The sequence below is a fragment of the Zea mays genome, chromosome 10 (assembly GCF_902167145.1).
Source record: "Zea mays cultivar B73 chromosome 10, Zm-B73-REFERENCE-NAM-5.0, whole genome shotgun sequence".
NCBI lineage: Eukaryota > Viridiplantae > Streptophyta > Magnoliopsida > Poales > Poaceae > Zea > Zea mays.
In genome coordinates, this window is record NC_050105.1 from 125,769,584 (window position 1) to 125,782,005 (window position 12,422).

The following is a 12,422-nucleotide window of genomic DNA, read 5'->3' on the forward strand; positions in this document are numbered from 1 at the left end:
CATCAATCCTAGCAAGTAAATCAACATTATCATCTCTAGGATTTGAAGTTGAAACATTGCAAACATGTGAATCAACCTTAGCATTTAAAATAGCATTTTCATTTCTAAGATTGTCAATCATCTCACGACAAGTGCTTAGCTCACTAGATAATTTTTCACATTTCTCAATTTCAAGAGCATAAGCCTTTTTAACCTTAACATGTTTTTTGTTTTCTTTAATTAGACAATCCTCTTGGGAGTCCAAAAGGTCATCTTTTTCATGAATAGCACTAACCAATTCATTCAATTTTTCCTTTTGAGCTATGTTAAGGTTGGCAAAAAGGGAACGCAAATTATCTTCCTCATCACTAGCATTATCATCACTAGAAGACTCATATTTAGTGGAGGAGTTAGTTTTAACCTTCTTTTTGTCGTCCTTTGCCATGAGGCACTTGTGGCCGACGTTGGGGAAGAGGAGTCCCTTGGTGACGGCGATGTTGGCGGCGTCCTCGTCGTCGGAGGAGTCGCTAGAGCTTTCGTCGGAGTCCCACTCCCGACAAACATGGGCATCGCCGCCCTTCTTCTTGTAGTACCTCTTCTTCTCCTTTCTTCTCCCCTTCTTGTCGCCGCCTCGGTCACTGTCACTAGACATAGGACATTTAGCAATAAAATGACCGGGCTTACCACATTTGTAGCAAACCTTCTTGGAGCGGGACTTGTAGTCTTTCCCCCTCCTTTGTTTGAGGATTTGGCGGAAGCTCTTGATGACGAGCGCCATCTCCTCATTGTCAAGCTTGGAGGCGTCTATTGGTTGTCGACTTGGTGTAGACTCCTCCTTCTTTTCTTCCGTCGCCTTGAAAGCAACGGGTTGAGCTTCGGATGTGTCGCCAAGCTCGTTGATTTTCCTCGAGCCTTCTATCATGCACTCAAAACTTACAAAATGCCTGATGACTTCCTCGGGGGTCATTTTAGTATATCTAGGATTGCCACGAATCAATTGAACTTGAGTGGGATTAAGAAAAATAAGAGATCTTAAAATAACATTTACCACTTCGTGGTCGTCCCACTTCTTGCTCCCGAGGTTGCGCACTTGGTTTACCAAAGTCTTGAGCCGGTTGTACATGTGTTGTGGCTCCTCCCCTTTGTGAAGCCGGAACCGACCGAGCTCCCCCTCGATCGTTTCCCGCTTGGTGATCTTGGTGAGCTCATCTCCCTCGTGCGCGGTTTTGAGTACATCCCAAACCTTCTTGGCGTTCTTCAACCCTTGTACTTTGTTATATTCCTCTTTACTTAGTGAGGCGAGGAGAATTGTTGTGGCTTGTGAGTTGAAGTGCTCGATTTGGGCTACCTCATCCTCATCATAGTTCTCATCCCCTACGGATGGTACCTGCGCACCAAACTCAACAACATCCCATATGCTTTTGTGGAGCGAGATTAGATGAAATCGCATTAAATCGCTCCACCTAGCGTAATCTTCACCATCAAAAGTTGGTGGTTTGCCTAGTGGGACGGAAAGTAAAGGTGTATGTTTGGAAATGCGAGGGTAGCGTAGGGGAATCTTACTATACTTCTTGCGCTCTTGGCGCTTAGAAGTGACGGAGGGCGCATCGGAGTCGGAGGTCGATGTTGATGAAGTGTCGGTCTCGTAGTAGACCACCTTCCTCATCCTCTTGTGCTTGTCGCCTTTCCGATGCGGCTTGTGGGAAGAAGATTTTTCCTTCTTCTCTTTGTGGTGAGAAGAAGATTTCTTCTCCTTCCCTTTGTTGGAGGAGCTCTTCTTCTTCTCCCTCCTTTTGGTGCGGGACTCTTCCGATGAAGTGCTCCCGTGGCTTGTAGTGGGCTTTTCGCCGGTCTCCATCTCCTTCTTGGCGTGATCTCCCGACATCACTTCGAGCGGTTAGGCTCTAATGAAGCACCGGGCTCTGATACCAATTGATAGTCGCCTAGAGGGGGGGTGAATAGGGCGAAACTGAAATTTACAAATATAAACACAACTACAAGCCGGGGTTAGCGTTAGTAATAATAAACGAGTCCAAGAGAGAGGGCGCAAAACAAATTCCAAGCGAATAAGCAAGTGAGACACGGAGATTTGTTTTACCGAGGTTCGGTTCTTGCAAACCTACTCCCCGTTGAGGAGGCCACAAAGGCCGGGTCTCTTTCAACCCTTCCCTCTCTCAAACGGTCCCTCGGACCGAGTGAGCTTCTCTTCTCAAATCAAAGCCGGGAACAAAACTTCCCCGCAAGGGCCACCACACAATTGGTGCCTCTTGCCTTGATTACAATGGAGTTGTGATCTCAAGAACAAGTGAGAAAGAAAAGAAGCAATCCAAGCGCAAGAGCTCAAATGAACACGGCAAATCACTCTCACTAGTCACTAGGGTTTTGTGTGGAATTGGAGAGGATTTGATCTCTTTAGTGTGTCTAGAATTGAATGCTAGAGCTCTTGTAATAGTTGAGAAGTGGAAAACTTGGATGCAATGAATGATGGGGTGGTTGGGGTATTTATAGCCCCAACCACCAAACTTGATCGTTGGCTGGAGGCGTCTGTTCGATGGCGCACCGGACAGTCCGGTGCACACCGGACAGTCCGGTGCCCCTGCCACGTCATCACTGCCGTTGGATTCTGACCGTTGGAGCTTCTGACTTGTGGGCCCGCCTGGGTGTCCGGTGCACACCGGACATGTACTGTTTGATGTCCGGTGCACCGGCATGGGTGATTCTGACTTCTGCGCGCGCTGTGCGCGCATTAAATGCACCGCAGGGAGCCGTTGGCGCCGAAGAGAGCCGTTGCTCCGCTGGTACACCGGACAGTCCGGTGCACACCGGACAGTCCGGTGAATTTTAGCGGAGCGGCTGCCACGCGAACCCGAGGCTGGCGAGTTCAGGAGGCCGAGCTTCCTTGGAGCACCGGACATGTCCGGTGCACACCGGACAGTCCGGTGAATTATAGCGCGCCGGCTTCCGAGAATTCCCGAAGGCGAAGAGTTTGAGTCTGAGTCCCCTGGTGCACCGGACAGGTACTGTTCACTGTCCGGTGGCACACCGGACAGTCCGGTGCGCCAGACCAGGGGTGCCCTCGGTTGCCCCTTTGCTCCTTTATTGAATCCAAAACTTGGTCTTTTTATTGGCCGAGTGGGAACCTTTTACACCTGTATAATCTATACACTTGGGCAAACTAGTTAGTCCAAAGATTTGTGTTGGGCAATTCAACCACCAAAATTATTTAGGAACTAGGTGTAAGCCTAATTCCCTTTCAATATGCTAGTCATCGACTCTGACTAGGGACATCATTTAGAATAACCATATAAGTAAAGAATCTCACAAACAATTCACATAATTGCTAATCAATACAAGGTGCCTTCCATGGATATTCAATTAAGCAATATATATATCATGGATACAAAGAAATATGCTCATCTCTATGATTATCTCTAGGGCATATTTCTAACATCTACTTGATGTAGATGTGGATATACCCGGGATTAATATCATATCCACATTTGACTTATTGGCATTTGATCTATTCTGTGGGGACGCCTGCGAATATGATCCATCGACCTTAGTCAAAGCATATGTTCTGATTGCAGATTCACGTGGTCTGTGATAACTCTCCTCCGATTAATTCACCCTGATGGTGATTTGCCTCACGAAGAGGTTCATCTTGATGATGAAATTTCTAGCAATGCGCGCAATATCATTGTGCTGGGAATACGGGACAATGAATCTTTCGTTTTGGGAAATAACGGAGATCATTATTAAATGTGGGAGACAAATGTGTCGACACCTATCTTGTCTCTATAGATTGCAAATGGATCCAAAATAAAGTCCTAGGCATGAGTGCTTGAAGCTCTCTTATCGGGTCATTGATAAATGCAATCAAGGCTGAACCAATAATCGCAAAATGAAAGTCGCGAGCTTGAAGTTCGAACATTTATGGGCACTATTGAAATAATGTGTGGTGAATGCGATGGTTCAAGTGGTCTTGTGAGAGACCCATCCCACGTATGTGTTGAATAAACACTGTTCCGCTATGTAATATATCTGGCAAATGACATGAATTAAAATATGCAGTTAATAGGATTCTGAAGATCCGTCATGAGATCCTAGGAGGACTCATATCTTTGAATTATAAATATGCAACATATAAATCTCATATCGAATAATACATCCCTGATCAATGATCATTCTCCTATGTAGGGAGAATATCTCGTAGTTGAGACTATCGTTCCCAGATGGAACCTATCCAGAAGAAACAAAGTCTGTGTTGAACACCAAAGTTTGATAATCCCTATAAAGGGATAAAGACCCGTACAGACCCGAAAAGGAATAAGATGAGGTACCAAAGGACTTGAAGTTCACCGAATAAGCACATGTGCATTCCATGAGTTTTACTCATGGTAATTTCCACTAGATGTGGAATTACGGTATCCTCTAAAGCCCTGATGGCAGAAACCTATAAGGTTTAGGTGTTACTGGCAAAATATCCCCATTGTGCCAGAATGACAAACTATAATGATGTATCTGATCGATGAAAAATCCCTGGTGGATTACGATCTTAGATGGACTTTTGTGACACCATCATAGATGTTGCAATGGATGAATGCCTCGAGCGATGTATCATATTTAGAATATGTACTATGGCAACTATATTATCCCCTAAGTCCTACTGAAGGACATATTATTTGCTTTGCACAACTATGTATAAATTGTGGTGTAAGATAGAAAATGATAGCACCTCAATCTCATCCATTCTCGTTATTCCAGATGAATAATGAGACATATATCTTGTAGAATATGCTTGAGTAATGAGGGATAACGACTTTGACAGATGTCATCGTCAGGAGGAGCGAATGCTTATATTGATCACAACCGTGAGACAATAAATGTCATATTCTATGCCCTGAAGGCGTGAGCTTGATGATCAATATGTGAACCTTTATGGAACTTTCTATCAAATATATAGATCCAGTCGATCGAACACCATCAGTCAAAGTGGCTTATTTATATTGATACGTGCACTTACCTCGTATATCCTAGAAGTGAGTAGAGGTAAAGTTCCTGAAATAGTCCTTGCAAGGATATGCAATCCGTTTGCTAAATCTTTATGTGCATATACTTCTAGAAGAAGATGTGTTGGGGACCTTCGGCATCCGAAGGTCCTCAAAAACAGGATTTAACAGTATTTCTGGAGTATAATGTGTGAACAGGTATCTTCGGACTCAAGTCGGCATCACAGTAGACCAGAATAATACGAAGGTTGGTACAGCGCCGAAGGTGTGAGCAGGAAAGCTTCGGCGTGACAGCAGAAAGTGAAACCGACTTAAAGATGAAAAGGCTATTTAGACCTCGGCAGGTGAACCCACTTCCACTCTTCGAGTTTTTTGAACACCTTCGGCGATCATAAACCTTCGTTATGGCGCCGAAGAAAGCTTCAGCGACTGGGGCTGCAGCTCTGCAACCACTGGATCACAATCAGGAGACAATCTCCCTTCGGGAGGCCCGAAGCCAGAAAAGGAAGGCTATCAGCCCGACACCACCAGAGGACGAGATAGATCAAGAAATCAGAGATATGGAAATGCTTCATCAACAAGTACAGAGGAAGAAAGAAAAGATGACTTTTTCGTTAACAGATATGAGCGTCTTTTTCGTTAACGAAGAAGCTTAGTTCCCGAAGAATCATACAATTAGGACTAATTTGGAAACACTATTTTTTTAGAGATTCTTGGAAAATGAACTATTTTTTTTGAGAAAATACCCTTAAATCTGAACATTTTCGGCCGTTTGGATGATTGGATCTTTCCATGTGTTTCTCCATGCCCACGTATTCGATTAGAATATCTGGGTAACTATGGCATGAGCTCCACGTGATATACAACTGGGCCCACACGGCCGCAACCCCCATGTGACCCCCACGTGTCATACAGTACCACAAGCATCTGGCTCATTTTCATCGAAAAAACGATAGTACGACTTCTCGGCTACCCACCGTCCGGTAGGTACTCGTCTGATCGTCTCCGGCCGGTGCCAAGCATCGACATTGCCCACGGCCACGGGAGATATTAGACCCACAGCCCAGCGGCACTGCCGTTCATCAGAGCTCCCTATTTCCAAGCGCGTCACCTCCGATCAGAGCTCCCTATTTCCAAGCGCTTCACCTCCGATCTCTCTCTCTCCCTCCAGTCTCCACGCACCGTCGCTCGCCGTGCTCCCGCTCACCCACGCAGTTCTCGGCTCCGTCCTACGAACGAACCCAGCCCCAGATTTCTTCCAGTCCCAAACGACTCGACCGGATCCATCCTTTCCCGCGTTTATTCATTTCAATTCAGATTTTGGGGGGTGGTGCTTTCTTCCTTGTCCTAATTTGGTCAAAATGGGCAGCAACAAGAACGGCGTTTCCGGTGCCGCTAACTCGAACGCGGTCAACGGCGCCTCCCCTGCCTGTGTGCCCGGCGTCGTGTGCTTCCTCGTCGGCTCCGCGTTCGGCGCCATGGCCGTGCTCCACGCATCCTGGCTGGCGGAGGTCGGCGGCGAGTGGGCATCCGCGGCGCGGTGGGCTGCTCGACCTGCCGGATCGATCGGCGCCCACCGCCTGCTCGTCACGATCTCGCTTCTGTTCCTGGCCGCCAGCGTCTGGCGCCTCGCCAAGCGCTCCGCCGCTGTGGAGGCGCGCGTCGGCAGCACGGACTCGAACCGATGTCCTGATAAGCCGGTCTCGGGGTCGGGGTCGCAGTCGCAGTCGCAGGCTGACAGGGAGGAAGATGACAATGTTGGAGAGACCATCGATTCAGAAGAAGGCTATGTGCAGCATCTGAGGAGGAGGCTCAAGAAGGAGATGAAACTGAAGACTGATGCGCTCGACGACCTGGACAATGAGAGGTCTGCTTTTTTCTTACTCATGACCAAGAATGAGTACCTGGAAAAAGGGAAGGCGCAGGTACTGCAGAATCAGGAAGAGATGATTCATTACCTGGAAAATGAGAAGCGGCTGGTAGAGAGGGAGGCGCCGCAGTCCCAGAAAATGATGCAGGAGCAGCAGAAGGCTATGATCGAGTCACTTAAGTCGATGATCAAGATGTCTGGAATGCAACCCAAGGACAGCAGAGATAAGAAGTAGCTAACTCTTGGTTATTGGTAGTTCAATAGAACAGCAAGCCAAGAAAGCCAAACAGGGATTGCCCATGTTTTGAAAACTCGGATGCTCCTTTACCATGCATAGCTCTTCACGAGAAATATCTAAAATCTACCTATAGATATACCATCTCTTGAAACCTATCTAGGTACTTATCTAATATGAGCAACACATGTACTTGATCGCTCTACCTTTACAAATGCTCATTGCTAGTATTATTTGTGGGCTATTGTTCTTGTGACATTTGAAGATTTTTTTTACAGTTTTTGACATTACAAGCTGGATTTCACCATTAGGATTGTCAGTTATCCGTCATACTAGTGTTCGAGCAAAGCATAATGAACCATATAGGAATGCGATCAATTTGTTCCAATGTAGTTTTAAGATTATTCTTGCCTTTTTCAATATAAACTTTTCCCTTTACCGCTTTAAAGCGGCTTTTGCTTGTTGCTCTCTCTCCTCAGTAATTCTGAAACAGAACTGTACACTCATTCAGGTTGTTATTCTGTTTCCAGCTTTTAGACAATCGTTTATTCAGGTCTATAAAACATAATGAGGATGGATTGAGCGTCGTCATGGATGTGTAGTTCTTATGTGTCACTATTCTTAGACATGGCCGTCTATACCTGGCTATAAGCTAGTTTGTCAACCCCGTTTTTTCAAGAGATTTTCATTTTTTTCAAGAAAAAATGTTTCATTTTCCCTTGGAAAAAATGAGAATTTATTAGAAAAATGGAGTTGTCAAATCGATTTGAAGAAATTGTGCCCAATATAGGGTACCACTACATGCTGGTAATTTATCTGCATAATGCTCAGAATAGTGCTTTTTGTTAGGATTCTACTGTGAATATTTCTGTTTTTGCCTTCGAAGTAATGTTGTATACGTGCCTATTCTCCTATTGCCGACAGGATAAATTCCAATGTCTCCATACACTAGCTCTTTAGGCTGATGCCTTCGTTTTAACGACAGTGTCTTCACTCTCCAAATCATGGACCTGTCTTGTTTGCTATATTCGTTTGAGGTGGGAGCGGCTACGATTCACTTGATTTGCGTCTGTTTAAAATGTAGAGATCAGAGACTCACAGCGGATTCACTTGATTAAAGCATAGATGGCCAATAGTACCGGACTAATCGGGTCGGCCCGGAACACGGCACGGCCCATAGTGCCCAGACACGGCACGACACGGTTGGAGCCGGGCCCGTGCCGACACGGCTCGATGCCTAGTGCCGTGTCTGGGCCGAGTGTCGAGCACAGTGGGCCGGCACGGGCACGGCCCGATTATCTCAAAATCACGTTTAGGTCCAATTATCTCAAAAGCACGTTTAGGCACTGGTAAGTGCTTAATTTGTTATCTTTATTTGTGGTCTGTGTTTGAACCCTAAATCCTAATCTACTCTACTACATGTCGAAGATTGATCTTATTTAGCTAGTTTCATCTTATTTCAGTTGATATGCCTGTAACTAAACTCTAAACATTGTCCGTGATATGTAAGAACACTAAATAAGTTGTGGGTTGTACTATTTTTTCCTATCTAGAGTTTTCTCATAAGGGTGAGTTTTTACCTAGATATGTTTTTAATAAGGCAGCCTTGCATTAAACAGCTTAATATTATATATTTTAGTATGCTTTAACTGTATTTATGAATGTATTAGTTTCTGTGGCGTAGTGCTCGGGCCGCCCTAGCACTACGGGCCGGTCGGGCCCACCGTGGCACGGCACGACTAAGAAGTCTTAGTGCCGTGCTTGGGCCTGGTCTTAGGCACTAGTGTCGTGCCGGCACGACACGGCTATTAAACAGGCCAAACGGGTCGTGCCCTAACTAGAGATGTCCAAATGGGCCGCTCGGCCCGTTTTGGGCCCGACCTGCCAGGCACGGTTAGAAAACCGGGTCGGGCCGTCTAGGCACGCGGGCTCAATTTCCTGTCCGAGCCCGCCCCACAGCCGGCCCGTTTAGCACGAAAAAACGGGCCGAAAGACGGGCTATGCGGGCCGGTAAGTACGTTTTAGTGTTAAAAAACGGGCTTAGAGGTAAACGGGCCGTGCCGGACTAGCCCACCATGCCTAATTTCTTGTCCGAGCCCGACCCGCTTATTCGTGCCGGGCCGACCCGGGCCCGCATAGAACCGGGCCGTGCCGGACTCGGGCCGTGCCTAAACAGCGGGCTTCGCGCCGGGCTCACAGACCTCGTACTTATTGGACATCTATAACCCTAACCGTGCCGTGCCTGGCCGTGCTAGTGACGTGCCGGACCGCCCGTTTGGCCATCTATAATTACAAGTAAGGTGTGAGTAGACTAGCAGCAAGACGTGTTTAATTTGTTCCTACAGCAGCAAATGATTAAACAGTAGACTAGCAGTCTCAATTGGCTTGTAATAATGATTGAATATGTAGTTCAGAGTCTTTACATTAACCAAAGTGAGGCGAAGATATATTTTATCTATGATTATCTCCTTCCCTAGATTTATTCAAAAGAGTAGACTAGCATTAGATCCCGCGATTAACACTGTAACGAGAAGTCCCCAAAGGATCAGAAGTATGCAGCTTTCTTCAGTTTTACCGCAGCCCTGGTTCCCAAAACGCCTGACGCCGCCTCACCAACAAACAACTACCTCGCCTGAACAGCCTTCGCCATCCCGTACGCCGCCGCCGAAGCGAGCGCTCCAATGACAGCGGTCTGGACGGCACTGGCGAACGGCCGGTTCCCCGTGAAGCGGCCCTTGACGTAGCCGAAGAAAAGCAGCGCGGCCAGCGTGACTCCGACGGATGTGAGCATGGCATCCTGCGCGGCGGAGACGAGCACGTAGGGCAGGAGAGGGACCAGCCCGCCGACCACGTAGGACAGTGCGATCGTGAAGGCGCTCTGCAGAGCCCTTCTGGGATCCGGTCTCTCCAGTCCCAGCTCGAACCTGGACACACATTTTTCCCCGGCCTGCTGGTTAGCTGAAGAAAACAAAACCATCTGCCTTCCGTCGGTCGGTTGTTTATGACTGATAACATTATGTAACAGTTGATCATACTACCTCATCATGAAGTCTAGCCAAGCTTGAGGGTTCCGCCTGAGCCCGGCGACGACAGGGCCGTACTCCTGCGGCTCGAGCCCATACCGTGACATGATCTCTCCAATCTCAGCGGCCTCTGGAAACGGACGATCGATCAATCAAGGATTTTCAAGGCACCAAAAAAACGGCTATGAGAAATGCTACTGCTTAGTTAATGTGTGTGTACCGGTGTCTGGGACGGTGATGATCTCCTCCTGCTCCCTTCTCATCTCCCGCTTGTAGTGGTCCGCCTCGCTCTGGGCCGCAAGGTACCTAGCTAGCACGCCATGCACGCATGGCGCCGTTAGTGGACTGTGGACACCCTTTTCTATCTGAAAACGATGTGGTGCTTTGTCTTGTGCTCAGATTCAAAGATGTAAATCATTGTTTCCCACTTTGCTCGGCCCTAAAAAGTTGTGATAGCTAACACCCAAGCGTGCTGGAAGAGCACGTGAAAGAGGGGCCACACACTTGTCTATCACGAGCTGGCTTTTGTTCTAACGACTTGCTTTTTGGGGGGTTTGGTTCAGCAATCTGCTGAACATACAGTGCAAACTTACAGGCTCATGTTTTTTTTCACCTTAGGGTTTGTTCGTTTTTATCTCATTCTATGTGAGGGTTTGTTCGATTTTTATCAAAAACCCTTATGAATTGTAGGAGATTGAGTTGGTTTTAATTCATACCACAAGTTTAAATCCTTCATAATTTTATCTAAAGCCTTCAAATCCATAAGGTTTAGGAATAACCGAAAAGTCCTAAATTGAAGATAATTGGGTGGTTCTATTGCAAGTCAAAATATCTACTATTTTTCAATCTCATCGAATCCATGTGGCATAGCAATAACTGAACAAGGCCTTAGTGATCGCTATGGCTGTGAGGTGCCACTGGATTTGAACGCTTCACTGAAGAACGATCTCAAACTAATTAAGTTTACAAAAGAGCTATCTCTGTCATCGAACATGAACTACCGAACTGACTACCCGAATAAACTACATGAATTGAGTTTTTTTTTCTCATGAACATGATCCAAAATTCTGCATATGGAGACCGTGTTGGCGAGTACAGTGGAGGCCCGTCGTCGGGAGGCTTAGGCCGAAGTTAGTGATCCTAATTAGAGTTTGCAGCGCGTCATCATTTACTCCTCTTGTGAGTCGCCGTCTACGGACGACGTTCCGTAAATACTCCACATATAGTGAAGTTTTCGTTTGACTGGTGCCCGTGATTTTTCCCTTCACGTTGAAGGTTTTCCACGTAAATTTATGTGTCGTGCTCTATGATTTGTTGGCTGATCTACTTCGTTTTTTCTTGCCGTTTCTGCTAACAATAACTAACTCACTGTTTGCCACACAGATGAGTTTATGAAATCGTAAAATCTCATTGCCAGAGATAGCGTAAAAGGACAAACGGAAGTCGCTGGTAGCTACCGCTTACATCAGTCGCGACGATTGTGGACAAGAGTTTGATCGAGCAGTTACCCTCCGAGTCCCATGGAGATGGCGCCGGCGGCGACCTCGGCGAGGCCGGCGGTGAGGACGAGCGAGGAGGGCGCGCTGGCGCCGGAGAGCCCCGCGGCGAGGGCGAAGGGCACGGTGAGGCCGTCGGACACCCCCATGATGACGTCCCGCACCACTTCCCCCGCCGTGAAATGCCGCTCCCGGTGGCTCGGCCGCTTCTCCAGCATCGGCTGCCCCCACGTCGCGCCGTCGCCGTCCATAGATCGCCCGGTAGGGAGGGAAGCGCGTGCGTGGTGAACGGGCTACGCAGATGCAGTGCACGCTTGATTGGGGTTTCGGGTGGAAGTGGAACGCCGCGTGGAACTGCTAGTGCGTTCTGAATCCTGAATCTCCTCCGCCTCTTGTCTTTATATACTACTCCATGTCACGAACGAGAGAGGGGAAACAAGCGTATTCATCTCACGCACGTGACACTTCAGCTTCACTTCACATAACCCAGACGGTGCATGCGGGCATGCGGCGCGAGAAAGCTAGAACTAGCAGCAGGAGCGGACCGAATGACTGGGGCCAACAATGAAGCACGCTCATGGACGTGCCAATTTGTATGTCAAAATCTAGGAGAAGATTTGTAGGAGGGAAGAAAAAAAGGTAAAATGTACTTTAGTCGTTTAAATTTTGAGTTTTTATGTCTATATTTAAATTAATGACGATGAATCTAGATACATATAAAACATATGCATCAAAAAATAAATATAAACCTACTGATTTTCTAAAACGACTATTATTTTGGGACTGATGGTGTAAGAGAAAACGCTGATA

General features: G+C 47.0%; 2 protein-coding genes across 3 annotated transcripts; one reads left to right on the forward strand and one right to left on the reverse strand.

Annotated features, from left to right (window-relative positions):
• Positions 1-5,993: 5,993 nt before the first annotated feature.
• LOC100272468 (uncharacterized) lies at positions 5,994-7,350 on the forward strand. The gene has a single exon (NM_001146940.1). It carries the CDS (start codon positions 6,350-6,352, stop codon positions 7,091-7,093), a length of 744 nt encoding a protein of 247 aa, NP_001140412.1. The 5' UTR covers positions 5,994-6,349; the 3' UTR covers positions 7,094-7,350.
• Positions 7,351-9,462: 2,112 nt separating this feature from the next.
• On the reverse strand, positions 9,463-11,961 carry LOC100383509 (Vacuolar iron transporter 1). Of its 2 annotated transcripts, NM_001350753.1 has the most exons (4): positions 11,625-11,961; positions 10,337-10,422; positions 10,132-10,246; positions 9,463-10,017 (listed from the first exon to the last, which is right to left on the reverse strand). In NM_001350753.1, the coding sequence occupies exons 1-4, from the start codon at positions 11,861-11,863 to the stop codon at positions 9,717-9,719; spliced, it is 741 nt and encodes a 246-aa protein (NP_001337682.1). In that variant the 5' UTR covers positions 11,864-11,961; the 3' UTR covers positions 9,463-9,716. The 2 variants fall into 2 exon arrangements, with proteins under 2 accessions (NP_001337682.1, NP_001169628.1); NM_001176157.1 differs by having other exon boundaries at positions 10,337-11,960.
• Between the last annotated feature and the right edge of the window lie 461 nt (positions 11,962-12,422).